The 19978-nt window shown below is 30.3% G+C and overlaps 1 protein-coding gene and 1 long non-coding RNA gene across 5 annotated transcripts; both read right to left on the bottom strand.

Annotated features, from left to right (window-relative positions):
- Positions 1–235: 235 nt before the first annotated feature.
- Positions 236–2626, bottom strand: LOC120083471 (uncharacterized). Its single transcript, XR_005483430.2, has 2 exons — positions 2377–2626; positions 236–455 (listed from the first exon to the last, which is right to left on the bottom strand). It is a non-coding gene; the product is annotated as an uncharacterized LOC120083471 (long non-coding RNA).
- A 10020-nt stretch (positions 2627–12646) lies between these two features.
- LOC120083378 (SH3 domain-containing protein) lies at positions 12647–19656 on the bottom strand. 4 transcript variants are annotated; one of them, XM_039039118.2, is made up of 10 exons: positions 19170–19656; positions 18201–18323; positions 16693–16762; positions 16391–16536; positions 15764–15865; positions 15411–15608; positions 15209–15271; positions 15045–15134; positions 14224–14298; positions 12647–13029 (listed from the first exon to the last, which is right to left on the bottom strand). In XM_039039118.2, exons 1-10 carry the CDS (start codon positions 19227–19229, stop codon positions 12910–12912), a joined length of 1047 nt encoding a protein of 348 aa, XP_038895046.1. In that variant the 5' UTR covers positions 19230–19656; the 3' UTR covers positions 12647–12909. The 4 variants fall into 4 exon arrangements, with proteins under 4 accessions (XP_038895046.1, XP_038895047.1, XP_090172246.1 ...); XM_039039119.2 differs by having other exon boundaries at positions 19076–19452; XM_090316120.1 differs by lacking the exon at positions 19170–19656 and adding an exon at positions 18787–18850 and having other exon boundaries at positions 18201–18691.
- Between the last annotated feature and the right edge of the window lie 322 nt (positions 19657–19978).

The raw sequence follows: 19978 nt of genomic DNA, 5'->3' as shown, positions 1-19978 counted from the left end.
CACAGGCAAGTTTGGGAGTGATTTGAGATGATTCAAATCACTCATATTCAAAAACTCTCTAAAATAAAATTGATCTTAAATAATTGAAAAGTCATATTATATGCTTGATGAATTCAAAACTCTTTGAAATAGCGTTGTGTTGGGTGAAGTTGTATGACTCGTCGAGGTCGACAGTAGGATTATGGTGCAATATCAGGCATATTGATAGAGAATGGCAAAGAAAAAGGTCAAAAGATGAAGAAGATATGGAAATTGAAATTGATATGAAGAAATCAGATCAATTTACAAAAATATCAATGTATTACATACATCACTATGCTCAGCGGACCAGTGGCTTCATTCCCTCTGCCAAACCTGAAATATTAACCGATGCACAAAATCCCCTACACTGCCTTCTTCCAATCACTCAACAGGCTGCATCAATCTTACACCAACTATGGCTTCCATGTCTCAACCTACCACACATTGAAATACAGAGAATTTGAGCTTCAAGAAAGAGGAAATTCATCAAAGCACTTCATTGAGCATGGAGGCCAATAATGGGAATCAAGACAGCAACATTCATATCAACGACCGTGGTAGTGCATTAAAAAAAATTGAAAGAATACAAGGGCTTACAAAAAAATCCAAGTCCTAACAGAAAGGAAGCCATACTAAAGAAAAGGACCTCAGACAAGTAAAATGAGTCCTAGCGAGTAATTTTTAAAAAAAAAAGGTCACAAAAGGCCACAATGAGACATAAAACCAAAAAAAAGGACCAAATAATAAGACGTTGATCTTTTCCAGCATGATAAATGTCTTGAAATTTATGTAAGACCTTTAACAACTACTTTATGTACACAATCCTACTCTACAGAGAAACCGCAATGCTCCTTCTCTTGTTAAAACAATTAGAACAGGAAATTAACCAAAGACAATTGCTTAACAATTTTTGAAATTAGCAGTGAAAACAAGAAAAAATCGAGTTAAAAAGGAAAGAGAGTCAAACTAAAGAAAAGGACTTCAGTCAAGTAAAATGAGACCTAACAAGTAATTATGAAAGAGCTTCGTCACAAAAGCTCATAGGGAGACATAGAACCTAACAAAAGACCAAACAACAAGCCGTAGATCTTCTCAAGTATCATAAATACCTTGAATCTTATGTAAGACCTTAACAACTACTTTAAGAGCAATCCTACTCTAAAGAGAAACCACAACGCTCCTTACTAATGAGAATTAACCAAAGACAATTGCTTAAAACTTTTGAAGTTAGCAGTAAAAACAGATCTTTGAATCATGACTCTGACAACAAATATAGAAAGAAACGTCCTCTTTGTAGGATTTTATTTCCCTTTTGCGGAGTAAAACAGCAAAATTATCTACAGCTTCAATGTACAATACAACAGAACAGCCTTGTCAAAGATGCTAAATTACTAATCAAAACTAAAAGCTTGAGCTTATGGATAACGGTCAATTTAATATTTTAACAGTCCTCTCATTTGTGGGATTGGAAAATTGTTGAAAGTCCATTGAGTAGAAATCAATAATAAGTAGGTAAGAAATAACATAACATATGTTCAATGAACACAACACAACCTTTTGCTCTAAACCATGATAAATCATGAAACAACCTAAAAACTTAAGCGGGGTGAGTATGGTAAATTTAGTTATATTTTTACTTTAATACATAAAGCACATAGCTTAATGTTAGACAGAAAGAAAGAAAATTTCATCATTGATCTCAAATTCCTCTTTGAAATGAAGCTCACCAAACTTCATAACACAATACAGAAAACCCAACAAGGCAATACAGTGAGAAAAAATGTCTTAGGACATCACATCATTTCTTTCCATAGACTTTGGAGTCTGTCTGAAGCTCTGCAAGCAAGGTGGGTAAAAATTGTCCCAATTCCCAACCAATCACAGAGTTTTCTGCTAGCAACCCCATATTATTTTTAATGATAAGCACAAACACAATTCTTCATATAATCAGAAACTAGTAGGCAGATAACCCCAAATGTGCAATGCCACCGATCAAAGAAACCAAAACCAACAACAACATAAAAAATTGCTAAATTCAACATCCAATTCAGCTCCAAGCATTTCAAACATGAACAAACACGAATCATCAGATATAAAATACAAAGTACCATAAATCCACACACACAAAATGTTTTAGTGCTCCACCAAGCTACAATTGCAACCACTTTCTCTTCATCCTTGACATGTAATCAAACAGTTAAACCTCAAACAAAACAACCCCAAATGATTAGAACCAAAACCCAAAAACCTAACCAACCCCCACCCCCCAACAACAACAAACAAACAAAAAAAAAAACGACAAATGCAGTCAATCGAAAGACAAATATTTTCTTCAAAGACATCAAATGAAACTACCTTGGGGGCATAAACCGGCGCTTAGTAAACTCCAAAAAAGTGGAAGAAACGCCATGGGCGGATCGGAGCTGAGCTTGCAAAAGACAGGAGAACATTTTGAACCCTAAAATTTGACAGAGGGAGAGAAGGGGATTTGGGGTTTAAGGAAAATGGCGATTGAATAATCAGCAGAGAGGAGCGAGAGTGGGTTTGTTTTGTTTTGTTTTTGTTTTGTTCTACCGCACGACCTCCTAGACAAAGCAACAGAGACAGACGGCAATTGGTGTTGTTTTATATATATATAATTATGTTTTTATTTTTATCTTATCCGAGGTGGCTTAATTTGGTTTGGTTTTGAAAATAAATCCCCGCCCTTTTTTTAACAAAACGCAGCGTTTTGATATATATATGAAAGAAATTTTCCCACTCGCTATAATAAATGGCGCGTGATGAGTCGTGAAGCGGTTGGATGTGAATGGCGCGTGAATTGCACCACTCTAAAAACGCGTGCGTATAAAGCGCAAGTAAAGTTTAAACCCGCTAATGTATGTGTGATAATATAAAGTCAGCGGCTTTCTATTTTCCCTCCCCGCTACGTTTTAATGCAACTATATGCTATACAGCATTCATTCAATAGAGATATCATGGTATTACTTTTCAAATATATATATATATATATATCGGGGTATTAAATTAGAAAATTATTTCAAATAGTAAAATTGTTAGAAAATATTTATATAGCAACATTTTAGAACCATCAATGATAGATGCTAAGTCTATCAACGTCTATCGTTGATAATTTTAAAATTTTACTATATTTTATAAATATTTTGATTCATTCTTTTATATTTAAAAAATAGTCCTATTAAATTTCACATTATTTTCAAAATATATATATTCTACTTTTTCATTAATATTTTGATATTTTTATAAGTTTGGCATCCACATAAAAATTTTAAAAATGATGAAAAAACAATCAACAAAATTGTGTTAATATAGATGTTAATGATAATTAGCATGTTAATTTAGAACGGAGTAAAATATTTATTTACTTATTCAAATATTTATTTGAATTATACATATATATATAAAGGTACGAAGGTAGAAGGAACTTTTTTGGATAATTTTATCCTTATATATTTTTGTAATACTTATCTTAACCTTAAAAATGGGTATTAAATGTGTCATTAATAATACGCATTTAACCCTTCATTTTCCATTTATTAATAATACACGTTGAACTTTTCATTTCCTTTTCAAATACTAACAAAACTAGCAAAACAATTAACTTAAAAAAACAGCAAAGCAATTAAGATATTATTACTCCACTCTATCAAAAAAAACAAACAAACAAAAAAAAACATGTAACCATCGGTGGAACCACGTAGGAGCCAGGGAGGTACATGTCCCCTCCTCTCTCTCGACTTGTCGTTTTTTGAATGTTTAATATAAAGTTGAGTAATATCTACAAATATATGCATGTAAAATCAATATTATCGTCAAAATTTGAAGATGATATAGTGATAAGGGGGCACACACAGATTTGTATATTGTGGATTCAATTCCTCCCCAAGCACTTTTTGAAATTTAATTTATTTTAAAATTGAATCTTGTGTAGTGTGTAGCATTGTTGTCAAATGCCAATTGTCGTAGTTTTCATAACATACTTTTTTAATCTCTAACTTTCTAGAATCGGTGTATTTAGTTTTTGAGTTTTCAAATTGTACATTTTTAGTCCCAAAATTTTTAAGAATGGATTTAAAAGATCCCTAAACTATTTTTTATTTTCACTTTAAACAATTGTATGAAATTTTGAATAACAAAAATATGTTTAAAAAATAATTTTAGAGAGAAGAGCTAATCTTAAAAAAAATAATAATAATAACCAAAAATTAATGCATGACTTTTTAAATGTAGTTTTAAAAACTCACAGACTAGAAAAATATATTTTGAAAATTTAGGGACCAAATGAACTTATTTTAAAAAATTCGGGAACTAAAAAGATATGTTTTGAAAATTGATAGACCAAATGCACATATTAGAACTAAAAAGGTAATTTTTTCAAAAACAATTTAAGTTTAGAGTGTATAGTAGATGTTGCGCTGTCTAAATAAATAATTTAAGTATTCTAAAAAAAAATAGGTTTTCTAAAAAAAACAACCTTTTAACCTAAAATTTCTAACCGTCATCCCAACAAAGATTTTAAAGAAGAAAAACTCATAAGCAATTTCTTTCAATCATAGATATTTTCTTAACATAAATTTCCACTTTCAAATCTCAGCAACATTCTATTGAAAACGAATCATTCACTTTTTTTTTTTTACGTAATTTTCAAATTTTTATTACTTAGTATATATTTATTTTAATTAATTTCAGAATTAAAGGTACAAAATAATTTTTATTTGGGATATACATATCATACATAAGCTTCAAATTCTTCTCAATCTTTTTAATTTTCATAATCGATGTAATAAAACATAATATTTTTATTATTAATACTTTTATAGAGTTAACTCTATATCAATATGGAGAGGAGAAATTTTAAAAGAAAAATAATAATAAAGACCACAAAGTCATCATCTTAAAAATCTCTAACTTTGATAGATTCTATGTACAAATCAATTTAAGAGAACTACAAATTCTCGTTTAAGAATTTAAATTTATGGATATAATGATAATATTCAAGATCAAATTTTTGGAACATATATACAACAAAGTCCTTGTTAGCCTCACAATAATATTTTTTCATTGATGAAATTTAGATCAATTTCAAAACATGAAAATTTGTACAGAACAATGGTAATTTTTATTAAATTAGTTAATCTATAGAGCTATATTTTTTTTTAACATTTCTTTATAATTTTTTATTACATAGCGTCTTCTTATACAAGATTTCTAGATCCGCCGCTAAAAATTTAATTAAAAGACGTCACTAAGTTTCTTCTCTCGTCCTATTCTCCTCAATCCTTTGAACTCCATCCTCATCTTATATTTACTCCCTATAATTAATATCAATTATTTGCTTTTGTGGAAATGCGTTTTTAATTTCTTTTAGTTTTTTAATTTCGTAGATAAGTACACTTCAAATTCCAAGTTTTCTAACATATGAGATAAGAGAAATTTTTATAAATAAAAAAAAAATATTTACAATTTATAGTAAAAAAAAAAATTAAAAAATATATATACTTTGTACTTTGAAACTTTTTACTATAAAATATAAATATTTTTAAATATACTTTATCTTTAAAAAGGGCCATGTGATAACTATAAATTGAGTTTTGTGAAGGAAAGTTTCTATCAAAAAGAAAAATCGAGTGTTATCAATTATGAAACTATTTCAACCTTTTATATAATAATGACAACAATTTAAAACATTTTTTTTGAACTTATTCTAACATTCCTTCATGATAACTTCAATGTTTTAACATTAATATTTATAAATCTAGCTAAAACTATTTTTTTTATCGGTGTGAAATAGTTAGTTTTTAAGTTAAATATTGAATAATAATGAAATATCCATGATTTAATTAGTTTTATTTAAATTGGAATATAAAGAGCTATGAATATTAAAAAGTATGTTTATTTTGTTTGTATAAAGTTATTTTTAATCGAGAAAATTTCAATGTTTTTAAAAGTTAAAGATGTGTTTCTAACCTTTTAATAAAGTGAATAATTGAAATAACTATTTCGATGCCCTCTCTTTTAATATTGTTATTAATAATTTAAAAAAAAAAACACAAAACAAAACAAAAAAAAAAACAAACTCTTACAATAAACTGAGCTATCAATATGAAATTAATTTACAACAAATAAATACACAAAATTAATAACAATATGGTTTTCACAATTGTAAAGGATTAGAAATTGTAGAATAAAAATATATTTTTTGTACGGTTTTAATTATTATCTATTATATAATATCAAAATTATCATTTACTTAACGGTTTAAAATTGGTTTTGAAAATTTGTTAACATCTCTAGTTTTTTTCATTAAAAATATAGTTAGTATGGTAAACTAGTATACTTTGTTTTTGTTTTTGTAAAGGCTGCAAAGTAGTATTGGTTTAAAAATAGTGATAGGTTAGTTTAAATTTTAAGCACTATTTATTGGTTTCTTAAACAATAATTGGGTGAAAAATTATTTCATGGGAGATAAAAGTGCATGTTTGGAAGTGATTTTAAAATTGTTAAATTCACTTTTATGTTTGGTTTGAAATAACTTCAAAACTCGCCTTTAAACGTACAAAATAAATTTAATGTTTCATAAACTTATTTTGAACCTTAGACAATTGGTTTTATTGTTATTAAATAATTATCAAACATGTATGAAGATAGTTTAACAAATCAAGTAGAATAAATCAATCTCATTTATAAAATGGAAACAAAATAGGAACGTTGCATGAAAACACGTATTAAAGACTAGTTTTTCTAGACGTATCAATCGACATTGACATATTATTGATATTTTGATCTACGTTTCATAAAACTAAGACCTTGACGTTTCTGTTGATATCGATATTTTAAACCTTACATAGTCCCTTTTTTATGGTTAAACTATATACTTAAAAGTACTCCTTTATATATATATATATATATATTTAAATGTTATGATTAAAAGAATTGGAGTAATTTTTAGATGACTTGATAAAAAATTTGAATCAACACACAATTTTAAGTTACCATCAAAATATTTCATAATAGGGGTTACACATATTTTTTTCCTTTATAACCTAATTCGGTTTTTTTAAGTCTCATTGTCTGATTTGTTTTGATTTAGGCCACATTTACGGAAGTTGTATCACAATAAATAAAAGGTAATTTGGAAAGTGGAACCTTTTTTTTTTTTTTTTTTTTTTTTTTTTTAACGTTTGTTAGTGTTTACTAGCATACCACATTCGTTTTGACAGGTGGTCTACAGTTGAAAATTTATAATCAAGTAATGTAATTTGAATAACGAGCGTGAGGTGATCAATTGAATTATGTCTGAAAATTATGTCATATTGTTGTCATTACCATTATTGTTAACTATTTCAGAGGAAAAAAAAATATGAATTTTGACACATTTACTGTTATTGTTACTATTACCATTACGGTTTAACTCTCAGAGGTAAAGGTAACCATAACGGTAACAGTAAATTTGACAAAATTCTTAATCTTAGATAAATGCAATCAAAAGCAATCTAATTACATTTGCGATCGAGGTCCATTATGATTGATTTGTCAATAGAATTCGATTACACCAATTTTTGTTAAGAATTGGTAAACATGGCCTTAGTTTATATAATTACATTTTTAAGTACTAGTAACAAATAGCTTATAAAAGCTAGTCCTAATTCATATAAAATTTAGGTAGTTTAGGCCCCATTTGGTAACCATTTTTTTTTTGTTTTCAATTTTTTTCTTCGTTATTTACTTGTCACCAATGGTTTAAAAAACCAAAGCTACGTTTTGGGAACTAAAAAAAAAAGTAGCTTTCAAAAAGTTGTATTTGTTTTTTAAATTTGGCTAAGAATTCAACCATTGTACTTTAGAAAGATGCAATCATTGTAAGAAAGGTAAATGAAATAGACTTAATTTTCAAAAACAAAAATAAAAAACCAAATGATTATCAAACGGGGCCTTAGTTATCCTCCGGATTGATTTATTTTGAAAAATTAACTTATCAAAGCTAGTCCTAGTCCTACTTTTACCAGTGTGTTTCATTATTTTGATACCTATACTTAAAATATTGGACAAATATCATTTTATACCCATGAACTTTAGGAGTTGTTTCATTAAACACTAGACTAATAATTGTATCAATTTAAATCCTGGACTTTTGGGGTTGTATTAATTTGAGTTCTAAACTAATAATTATATCAATTTAAACCAAGATTTTTCACAAATATATCAATTTAAATCTTGAGCTTTCATAAGTGTATAAATTTACATCATTCATTATGTTTTATTTGGATAAACATCGGATGAGACTTATAATTATATCAATTAAATCTCTATATTTACAAAAGCGAATTAATTTAGACTCTCAGTTAAGATCTATTTGAAAATTGTCCATTTAAATTATAATAATCAATTTGTTAAATTTACATTTGTAGAAATCTACACATGTATAGGAATTTATGCCTCGACGATTCTCAAACATAATCCTAATAAAGGTACTAAATCGATCCACTTATAACAATTTATAAGTTTATTGAAAAAAAATAAATATTTTGGATGATATTTTAAAACTAAAACTAAATCTAAAGGAAAGTGTAAATTGATACAATTGTGAAAGTTTAGGGTTTAAATCGACATACGTATGAAAGTTCAAGGTTTAAATTTACATGATTATTAGTTTGGAGTTTAAATTGATACATCATCAAAAATTTAAGTTTGAAATGATGCAACCCCAAATTCAAACGTATAAATTGATATTGTCCTAAAATATATTCATCAATCTAAGTATTTTTTTTTTTAAAAAAAAAGTCAATAAAAATTTTATAATTTTAACCATTTAATTTAAACACAATAAATAAAAAATCAATTACCATCTAAAAAATCAATGGTTTGATCTCCATTTTATATAAGTAGTAAACTCGTAAAAAAAAAATAAGTTTAGTGGAGTAAACATGACACCCTCCAATAAATGGAGTGGAGTATATGAATTTGAACTAAAACATTAGTTTGAAAATAATGTTGTATTAATTAATTTACGAACATATTTTATGTTAAAACATTTTACGATACCAAATCATTTATAATATATTATATTCTACATATTTTAATTTAACAAAATTGAATTGAATTTATAATATGAAATATTATATTTATTAAAGTTATAAATTTTTCTTAATATAAATCTACGTTTTAAATTTTCAAAGTCAGAATATAGTACAATAAAAACATAAAATGTAGACATCGTTTAGTTTTTGGTTTTTTGTTTTTGAAAATTAAAAGTCTGTAGACACTACTTTATCATCCAATTTTTTTCTTTTTGTTATCTACTTTTTACTAAGGTTAAAGAAACCAGGCCAAATTTTGAGAACAAAAATTTAGCTTTTAAAAAGTAGTTTTTGGAATTAAATTTGGCTAAAAATTCAACTATTATAGTTGAGAAAGATTCAAATCATTGTAATAAATGGAGAGGAAATAGACTTAATTTTCAAAAACCAAAATAAAAAAGAAATTGTTACCAAACAAGACCATTTTCAATAGTTGCATTAATTGAACAATAAAATTTGAAAATAGTTTTTTAAAAAATAGTTATTTTCAAGTAAAGAAAAATGAACTAACTTATTTATAAATATAGTACAATGTCACTATCTATCGTCCACTAATAAATATCTATTACGGTCTATCGCGTTATGCCATTTTGCATATTTGAAAATATTTTTAACAATTTTACTATTTAAAACAATTACCCTTTAAAAAAAACATACATTATATACACGTGTGAATAAAATCAATAAATATAAATACATAAAACATAATTCAAATTGACTACCGAACACACTTATTTTGAGACTTTTCTTTTATTAATTATAAATTTGGTACCTATAATTTTGGAGAAAGTTAGAATTTAGTCACTCTAATTTTAAAAATTAGAATGTAGTCTATATGATTTGATAAAACATCATAAATAGTTCTCCTTAATTAAGACCTTACAAATAATCTCTATGGTAAAAACTATATACATATATATGAATGATTTATTAAACATAAATGTTAGATTCTATTTATAAATTATTGGGACTAAATTCATTCTTTTAAAATTGTAGGGACAATTATTTATTTATTAATTATTATTATTATTATTTTGTTTAAGTAAAAATGTTTTGATGCAAAGGATGGCAATGATGAATGGATGGAAAGGTGTGGTGTTGGATGGTAACAGAACAAAGACAAAGCTTCAAAAGAAGGACTGTACTTAATAACAGACAATATTAAAGAGACAAAAACATTGCTTTCTTCGACACTCGGACCACTACCGGCGACCTCATCGCCCGGATGTCTCTCCTGAGGTGACACTATTCTTATTCAATGTGCTTTGGGTGAAAAGGTCATTTTCACACCCTTTTATCCTACCCAATCCCCATCGACCCCGAACCTGAACCCGTATTTCTTTATGTTGGGTTCGATTTCAAATATAGCGTCTACAACAACTTTGATTAAATTACAAGTTTAAGCTTTCAACCAAACATCATTTACCTTCACATGAATATTCAAATATGGTCACTTAATCTAAGGTAATTGGAGATTTTTAAAAGTGGCATAAAGTGGAAGTTTGAGAGACGAAAGTGTGCTAAGATTTTTTGAAGACAAAGGTGGAGTATGTTGCAAAGAGTGAGTATCACGAGAGGGAGTGATAACCAGAAAACTAGGTGAAGAGAGAGTTAGCGGGTACGAGAGCGAGAGCAAGATAACAAGAGCAAAACCAAGATATTAAGGGACAGAAAGCAAGATATTCACAAAAAATGAGAACAGAAGCAATATGATTGGTAAGAGAAGGATAACGAAAAGACCAGGTGAAGAGAAAAAGTTTGAGTGAGCACAGGATCGACAAGATAGTTAGCGAGAATTTGAGTGGATGCTAGAGTGAGAACGAGAAGAAAATGGAGCACTTCTCTTGCCTCTTAGTTGCAAGAAGTCAAGAAATAAGTCATATCGTGCAACCCAACATTGACAAAATAATGCAGTGTTATGAAGATGCAATTGAATAAAGACAACAAAATGTCATCTTCGGTGATAATCCTCCAACTTTTCGATTTTTTACCAATATTTTTATAAAACCACTCTATTTAAGCACTTAATCCTAATTTTGCACATTAAATTTCAAATTTAAAGGTTGAAAACATAAAATTTGAATTTTGCTTCCAATATTTCTCCTATTCGGATGATAGAATTCAGAAACCAATTATCAAAAACGAATATGTATTTAATATGGGCTTGCCTTTCCAACTCTCTCGTTATCATCTATGAGCAAATTGAACAATAAAAATCTTGAAGAGAAATATATCGCAAAAAGGTTGAGTTTTCTTGGACCTCGGTCTCTCGCCAATGTTGTATCTTGTGGAAAGGCAAAAATTTGTTCTTCCTTTTGACGCTCGAAACATTCAATCTTGTGTTCATTGATTACCCATTTGAAAAGGAAAATTTTCATTCAGACATTTATAAGATGGGTTTGAAATACATTTTCAAGTGTTTAATTTAAAAAGTAGGTTGTTTTTTTTAAAAAATAGAATGTTTGGCAAACCCCACAAAATAACTTTTGAAATGTATTCTGATCGAAAGTGTTTAAATAAAAATGATTTTTTTTATTAAATTAATCCTAATGGGCCCTTATTGTCTATTTACTTGGAGCACAACTCTAATAACTTCGTAGATAGAACAAGATAACCAATATTTTCTTGCATTTACTTCTATCGCTAAGTTAGTTTAAATTGACTTCATAGACTATGATACAGTATTAGATAATATAAGATTCTATCTCAAACCAATTGACGATGAAAGAAGTAATTTGTGTTTCTAATAAATATAGTGGAATTCCTCGACTTTTTCGATGTGAAATCCTCAATAGAGTTTCAACATATCTTTTTTTATATCTCAACCCTATCTAATATGAACCACATAGGAGTTGAAAATTAGGAACCCTTCGGTTATTTAATCTCCTAATAACAAATTCTAAAACCTCCAAAATCGATTCAACATAATTCTCCATGAAGAGTTAAAGAAGGTTACCTTGTGATCGAAAACCATGAGGTAAGGAGAACTACTTCCCTACTCAAGGTATGAACACTTCACAAGTAAAGTGATCAACCTTACCTAAAAGTTTAAACATGCAACCCTTGATAAAAAAAATTGTAAAGAAAGATGTTGAATCTGTCATCAACACGGGGGAATATCATTCCCAAAACTCGAAATGTTTTGATCGTATAATCTAATCATCAGGTTTTAGATAGTCTCACAAAACCCAAATGTGTGTCACATCATTGATCTTAATACAATGACAAAAAAAAAAAAAAAAAAAAAAAACCCTTGTGTAATTAGTTTTATAAAGGATAAAATTGGAAATAATTAAACTATATTTAAATTATTAAAGAAAACATAAATAATAACTTTGAAGCCTAGGCGGTTCATATCACTATCTTTATCATTCTAATTTTTATCATGACTGTAAATAATTCGTTTTCATCAACCCTTTAAACACTCATGATTTGACCTCCACAATTCATGTTCAAGATATACATAACAAAACAATATAAATGCTAAATATAACTCAGTTATTGGACTCCACATAATAATAGACATATTACACAGCAAGTTAAAATAGATCACATTGATTGTTTTTGTTAATATGAATAGCTAAGGTTGCATATTCATGCAATGGTATCATATCTCTTTCAAGAAAGGAGACAAAAAGAATGACTATACAAGAACACATCTAAACAACGATGTTGAGAAAAGAATACATAAAATTTAATTGACATTAGAAACCAATAAATGTGAACAGTTGGATCAAGTTGCTTACCACCCTGAATGAAGCCTACTGTGGAACATGCACTCAGATGAGAATTAAAATGCTTCAGGAACGGAGTTCATTGTTGGAATCCTCTGGCGTTTCTCCACATATGATGATGGAAACCAACCAGCTTTACCTTTACATTCTCCTTCTGACCACCCTGTAGGGCTCACCTGCATATATAATAGATTCCACGAGTTTTACTTTCCCAGTTTCCTTTGGGAGCGTAAATTTAAAAGCTGGAGGACATGGAATAGGTTAACTGTTCAAGACTACTTTTCATCTCCAAAATCATAAGGAGCAAAGAACTTAATCACAAGTCTGTATTTTAGGATGGAAAACAATAATAATAATAATAATAAATCATCTAATGCAAGTAGATTAACACAGAAAAACAAAGATTGGATAGCCATTTCTTTCTTGTTGGAGAAAGATTTGTCTTGATTATCACGTCTCAACCAAAGGCGATATCAGAATAATACCATTTTGCTTTAACATTTCAACAAATGTTTAAGATAGAGTTCGCATAACAAATGTGTTGTCCTAACTTGACAGCCTAACAGAACATATGCCATCATTAAATTGCATGGACTAAGGTGTTCTAGCATAACAAATTGTATTTAACTTCTTTTTTATGTAATATTTTTTCTCAAAATAACATCTTTGGCTGTGTCTTATTTCCATTAAGAATACTAATAACTCAACACCGCCAATCCATGACAAAGAACCAAATTTGGAAAACCATCTAAATGAGCGAGAAGTGAGAGCATCAACACTATTTCAACAAACATATTATCCACTCTTATAATCAAAGAGAAGCTACACTGAGGGACCAAACTTTTACTATATGATAATTTTGAGGAATTTTTAAATTTATGATCTGGTCTATCCAGTACACCATCAATCCATGATGCTCTTAGACCATAACAATTACCGAATGTCCATATTGCTCAAAATTGGAAACATCACAACCATTGACAAATTAATAAATAAAGAATACCCTAGCAACCTTTAGTTCTGCACATTACACATTGAATAAGAGAAAGCATAATAAAAGTCGAGCATATTTAAGATCCAAACTAATAATTTGATTAACTGGTATTAGCTCATAGAAACTGGTGACCAACAAGAAGATGAGGTTACGTGACAATTTTCTGTCACTGGATCATTTGAATAGACAAGATAGAGGACAAAAACTGATAATGGAGAACTAACACTATAGAACTAAGTACTAACGCCAGGTTTCTGAAGAAAAAAAAAAAGCAATTATGTCCTCTGCTTCATAAATCTTTCTACTCACAGGTTATGATATTTCTACAAACTTGAAAACAAACAAATTGAGAAAATTTTCCCAAGGAAATAAGTACCTTTCGTACAACGACATAGTCACCAACGGACAAGCTCAGTTCTTTCTCAGACTCAGCATTAAAAGAATGCACCGCCTGCAGAAATTACAAAAGATTTATAAATCGTGAGCAATTAAGAAAACTGCATATCTAAGGGCCATTCTAGGGAAAAAGAAAATTGAGGTTATATTAGGGAAGGTTTAGCAAAGTCCGACTCAAGCGAACCAATTATTAGAAAGTTTTGATTAACCAGAACAAAAGGACAGAGATTGTTGATATTGCAAAATGTTAGTTATATCTCCATCAGGCTTATCACCTAATAGGTCACTGCAGAACACATGTCAACTCTTGTTTGAGAAAATGGGACCAATGTCACTCCTTCCATAATGACTTTTGTTTCCCCACAAACATTGACTTTTGACTTCTTATTTCTAATTTTCTCCATCAAAATCAAAGGAGTAGTCACGCCATAGTAAGACAGCTAAAAGAACTAGCCAAATGATTTGACTGTGACTTGCAAATCATATGATCCCAGATATAATAATTGGGTAGTCAGCACAAGTTTAAAGCACTCAAATCTCCCTACTTCAATCATCCTCTTTGTGGCTGTAAACCAGTAACTTGGAAAGATATCGTGGAGCAATTCAAGAACCAAGTTCACATTAAAGGAACTATACAATGAAGAAAGTGGTGCTAAAATAGGTAAAGTATTGACGCAGCACCGGTCCTAGAAACAAACTGTGTTTCTCCTTCACATGGTAGAAGATAGAAAGAATAGTTGAAAAATAAAATAAAAAGTGGATGGTTCAAACAGTCGCACTAATGGTTCGTGAGGAGCATACTTCAGCCAGAAAGAATGATGATTTCGTTGAGTGGTTTTCTGATGAGATCAAAGGGGGCGCTGATTCTTTTCGTTGTTTCTCTGTGACCATCTGAACAAAAGAACAAAACAACACATAAGTTAATTAGGGTGGTAGATGTTGCAAAAGTTACAAGAGAAACTAACCTCTGTTTCAACCTCCCCAAGGATAGCAGCTACTCTAAGATGATACGTCTTTTCCCCTTCAACCTTCAAAAACAATAGCATCATATTCATAGTTGATATCAAACTCATCGCAGTACTCCAATCATAAAATTAACATATATCAACTAATTACTGTATGCTTTGCATTATATTTTGTCCAAATTAAAATCAGATCCAAACCCACCATTGCAACTAGCCTCTGCAAAGTAAGTCTCTGTTGCTGAGCGTCAACAGCAGCTAACGCAGCTGAAGCTTCTTTCCCAAGAACTGCCATGTTTGCTTTAAGTTCCTGCATTTTTGCTTCTGAAGCATGTAGCTTTGCAACATTTTCAGGGTTAGAAAATTCCCTCACGCGTGCTCGTCTTCTGGAAATTTCTGCTGCCTGAATAATAATTGAGAAGACAACATAATTTACAAACTTATATATTTTCAAATACAAGAAACAGTCAAACGTGAAAGTCCATAGAAGAAAAAAGAATAATAAAAGTGAATCTGCTTCTGCATATTACTGATGAATAAGATGAAAATTTTTAGTACCAGTGATTCTGCTTCCTGTCTCATACGGCTATAACGTTGAGCAAGATGTCGAGCATCTTCTAGAGGTGGACCAGTAATCATAGCTCTCAAGGGATCTAAAATCTGAAAAGTCAACCAGTTCCATGTTAAATTAATTGTTAATTAAATATAAAAACATAAACAAAAGAGAAGGAGGGGGGAATAAGCCAGTCCCAACCATGACAGTTTCATTTTGGATGTTATTTACATCAATTTAAATATTAAAAATATTAAAATAATAATGACAACCACAAATTTTACAGAATTGTAGCTTCTCATTCAGCTAATAAACTGATATTGGATATATGGTGAGATGGTCCAAAAGATTTGAAAGGGCTGACATAAAAGTATGCCTGGGTTATTATGGATGCTTCTGAGCAACATCAGAGCGATCCCGTTTCCATATACTTGAGAGATTTAAATTTATTAAGTGGGAGAGACAAATAGAAGATATATTACGATTGCTGAAATTATATTACCATCCTTAACTTGTCAACTTAGGTAGGGGGAAAAAAAATCAAGAACACATTTAACAAAATTGGCAGATGTTAAGTTTCTGTGCAACGATGCAACTTCAAACACAATAGGTTAAACAGCATTCGCACCAACCTGTGAAGATAAAAGCTTGATCAAGTCCTCCTGTTCCTTCTCCACATGCTTACGAGCATCGCCATATATGGATGAAGCCTTTGCCAATATATTTTCATTGATATTATTAGCTCCATAGTTGCAACAATCCTCAGATAACTTGTTACCTGACAAACACGGGGATTAAATATTTAGAAAAACATGAAAGCAATTTTGATAAAGTTGAGTTAATAGAATTTTCCAACATAAGGGTGATACATCAAATCTTGTATTTTACAATCACGTGATGTGATCAAAACATAATGTCATTGCAGAACTTTTACCTGTCTCAATATGCCTATAACCTATGGCTATAAATGCTTCTCCAGCTTTAACAATATCTTTTTGGAAATCCTAAAGAAAGAAAGAAAATCCCCAAATTAGGCGGCAGTCCTTTTATTCTAGATAATTGATATTAGAAATATCACATCCAAAGAGCTGAGACGAAATTTCCACACAACAAGACAATGCCCTAAACTTTGTAACTTATCATAAAACTTCTCTTATGAAAAAATGGTTTCAATTAAACTCACTAGAAATATTAGAAAAACATCGAAGTGTCATGTGTCACATTTGAGATCATCTAACAATAAATAACTTGAAGTAGATTTTTCTTTCTTTCTTTCTTTTCTTTTCTTTTCTTTTCTTTTTTTTTTTTTGGGGGGGGGGGGCAGAGAAACATGAATTTCTTTGTTTTAATGAGATTAACAATAGAGAAGGAAGGCCTTAAAACTACCAAAGATGAATTATGGAAAAAACAACCCTGCCTATCTACAAGATGAGAAATACTAAATTTTGGAAGGAAGAGTAAATTCACACCAAGAGAAAGCTGTGAAAAGAACCAGCTCAAGAAAAGACCCGAAAGTAGAAATTTTTTTGTTTGATACACCGTTCTAACCACTATGGGTTGGCCTAAGGTCAATAGAGTCATGTAAATAATAAAGGACTAGAGGGAATGAGTTTAAACCCAATGGCGACCAACCTAAGATTCTAACTTGAGCGTCGGTGGACTTGGCTCAACACCACACTGGTGTTCATAGTTGTATATTTTTGCAGGATTTTGGGGCCACTCCTCCTCGAGAAGACAAATTTACCATTGGTGTGATTTTTGGTATCAACACTCACCCTAATCCAAAAAATTGGAGGGGAACAAGGATGAAGGTCATCCTGACCCTATCAACCATCATTCCTGTCAATCTAATTGCGTTGTTTTATGCATTATGTGGCATATTATAATGGTTCAGACTGTAAGTCAACATGAAGCAAACTAATTAATCAAATTACTTCGATTAAAAGTATACTACACCAAACCGGCATACACCCCAGATAGAGATGCTCCCAGGGGTTTCAGACAGATGACCTCTCACGTGCAAGGTTCATTTCCAATCCTCGTAATTTCCTCTCAACTCAACAAGCCATCCATGCCCAAGATACGTAGCTTGCATCAAAATAAGTATCTTTTATACATATCAAATCATAGCAAAGATACTCGGGTGCCTATCAACTTTATAACAAACCCTCCAGTTGTCTAAGGGTTACATGAAGCCATTGTTCTCCACAGATACCAGATCTCTACTTCACTTTGTCTTCACATTAAAAACTGGCCAAGCATCATCTTATTAATTAACATCATTAAAAGGGGAATTTGCAAAAGATTAATACCATATTCACGGTAGCACGACCAACAATTGACAATAAATAAACCATATCAATTATTTTATAACAGAGAGGCATCAAAATTCAATGTGAACACTAATAAATCATTATTAAGAAAGAGCGTGTGACACGTTACCCTTCCTGCACGAGTTGATCGGTAAAATTTCTCTAGTTGCTGATGTCTCTGCATCTCAACCTCATCTATCACCATCACATCCGAACTCTCATAGCCGGACCCACCAAATTGCTTTATTACAGCCTGAAGTACAAAAAGTAGATTTTAAAAAAAAAAAAAGAAAAAAAAATGTCATTTAGACTTCATATTCTCTGCTATTCTTTCCACAAGGCAATTACGAAACATGAGATGATGATTAAGTCCCATAAAAGCAAATGTCCTTTTACCCAGCTAAATTAAAGATGTAAGAACCTTATAAGGAAGGAATCAACATTCTTTCAAGTTCTTTTGAGTTTTGACCACTGTAACCAAATAAATAAACTTCAAAACATTTGTTAATTTGGTTCTTGCCTCGTGATAGTCATATCTTCCTAACATGGAAAACATTTAAACCATTGTTCAATATGCTTACTTTCAGAACAAAAAACAGGGTTCAAACCATAGTGCATTGGCTGCATGCGTACATCAAAAAAGTAAACATGTCAATAATTTGCATCTAACTAAGCCAACCAAATAATGGGACGAAAACAGAACAGAAGTTTCATACTTGGAATCAGCATGTTTTCCTCTAAGTTCCAATATGGAAAAATAACTCCACCAAAATTATCAAATGGAACTGCCAATTACCATACAGGAAAGATGAAAGATCGAAAAGGGAAAATAAAAATACAGCATCTTCAACAGTTACTGAGAAAAACGGACAATTAAATCAATGAAGTTAAAGTTTAGAACGGGATGCTAACTATCCTGAAAAGAAACAGTACCACTATGATAACTCATTGACTTTTACTTTCCTCCCCTTTACCAAGGAAAATGAGAAGCTCAATCACACTAACCTTTCTTCCCCCAACGAAAAATTGAACCATAAACCAGCTTTGGATCTTAACCAATGAGATCAGAAACTGAAATACAAGGTAATTTTCAAGTCACCTGCTGTTGCTTTGCAACTTGAACCTTGAGCTTGCTGGCTTGCTTTCTGAGCGCATCCATGGCAAAATTCCCCGGCGCCTCACCCTCTTGGAATCAGAAACGATTAAATCCAACGGGAAAAAGGCTTACAGCGGTGGAAACTATGAGTTCAACACTCGGTGGTTCGTCGCTCGTCAAAGATCTGCGAGCCTCCCCACCAGCTAGCTCTGGACCTTTGCTCTTGCTCGTTGAAGCTTCTTCCTGCTGAGCCTTTATCTGCTGGCTCCAATTGTATGATAACACCGAGTCCTTTCTCCGTCGCCGTCTGATTTTAATGCACATTAAATAATCGGACGGGTAAGAGTAAAATAATGATTTGGGTGGAAATGTCTATTTAGCCCATAGGGATGGGATCCACGGGTTCTGCCTAAATGATTAGACGGGAAATGGAAGAGGGAGCAGAGAGAATTTTCTCAGTTGCCTAAATTATATATATCTAATTTTTGTTATATTTATTTTCATATAAAGTTATATATATACATAACTCGTTGTTCACGGTGAGTTGAAATATAAAAGAACTATATATAAAAACCATTTTTTATAATAATGTATACATGTAGTTAATTAATTATATATAATTTTTTATTAATTATATATAATTTTTTATCTCATACATATGTATGTGTGTGTCTTATTAAGTTGATATTATGATATATCGTTATAATATTTTAATTTTAATTTTTAGAAATAATGAAATTAAACATTGTAATCATATATTTGTCAAAGACATGTAACTATTTAAGTAAACCTCTCTCTATATATATGATTTA

Source organism: Benincasa hispida, chromosome 8 (genome assembly GCF_027475165.1).
Source record: "Benincasa hispida cultivar pf3 chromosome 8, pf3_genome.v1.1, whole genome shotgun sequence".
In the NCBI taxonomy this organism is placed as follows: Eukaryota; Viridiplantae; Streptophyta; class Magnoliopsida; order Cucurbitales; family Cucurbitaceae; genus Benincasa; species Benincasa hispida.
The sequence above is the reverse complement of the archived record's forward strand: the minus strand, read 5'-3'. Positions and strand labels throughout refer to the sequence as shown.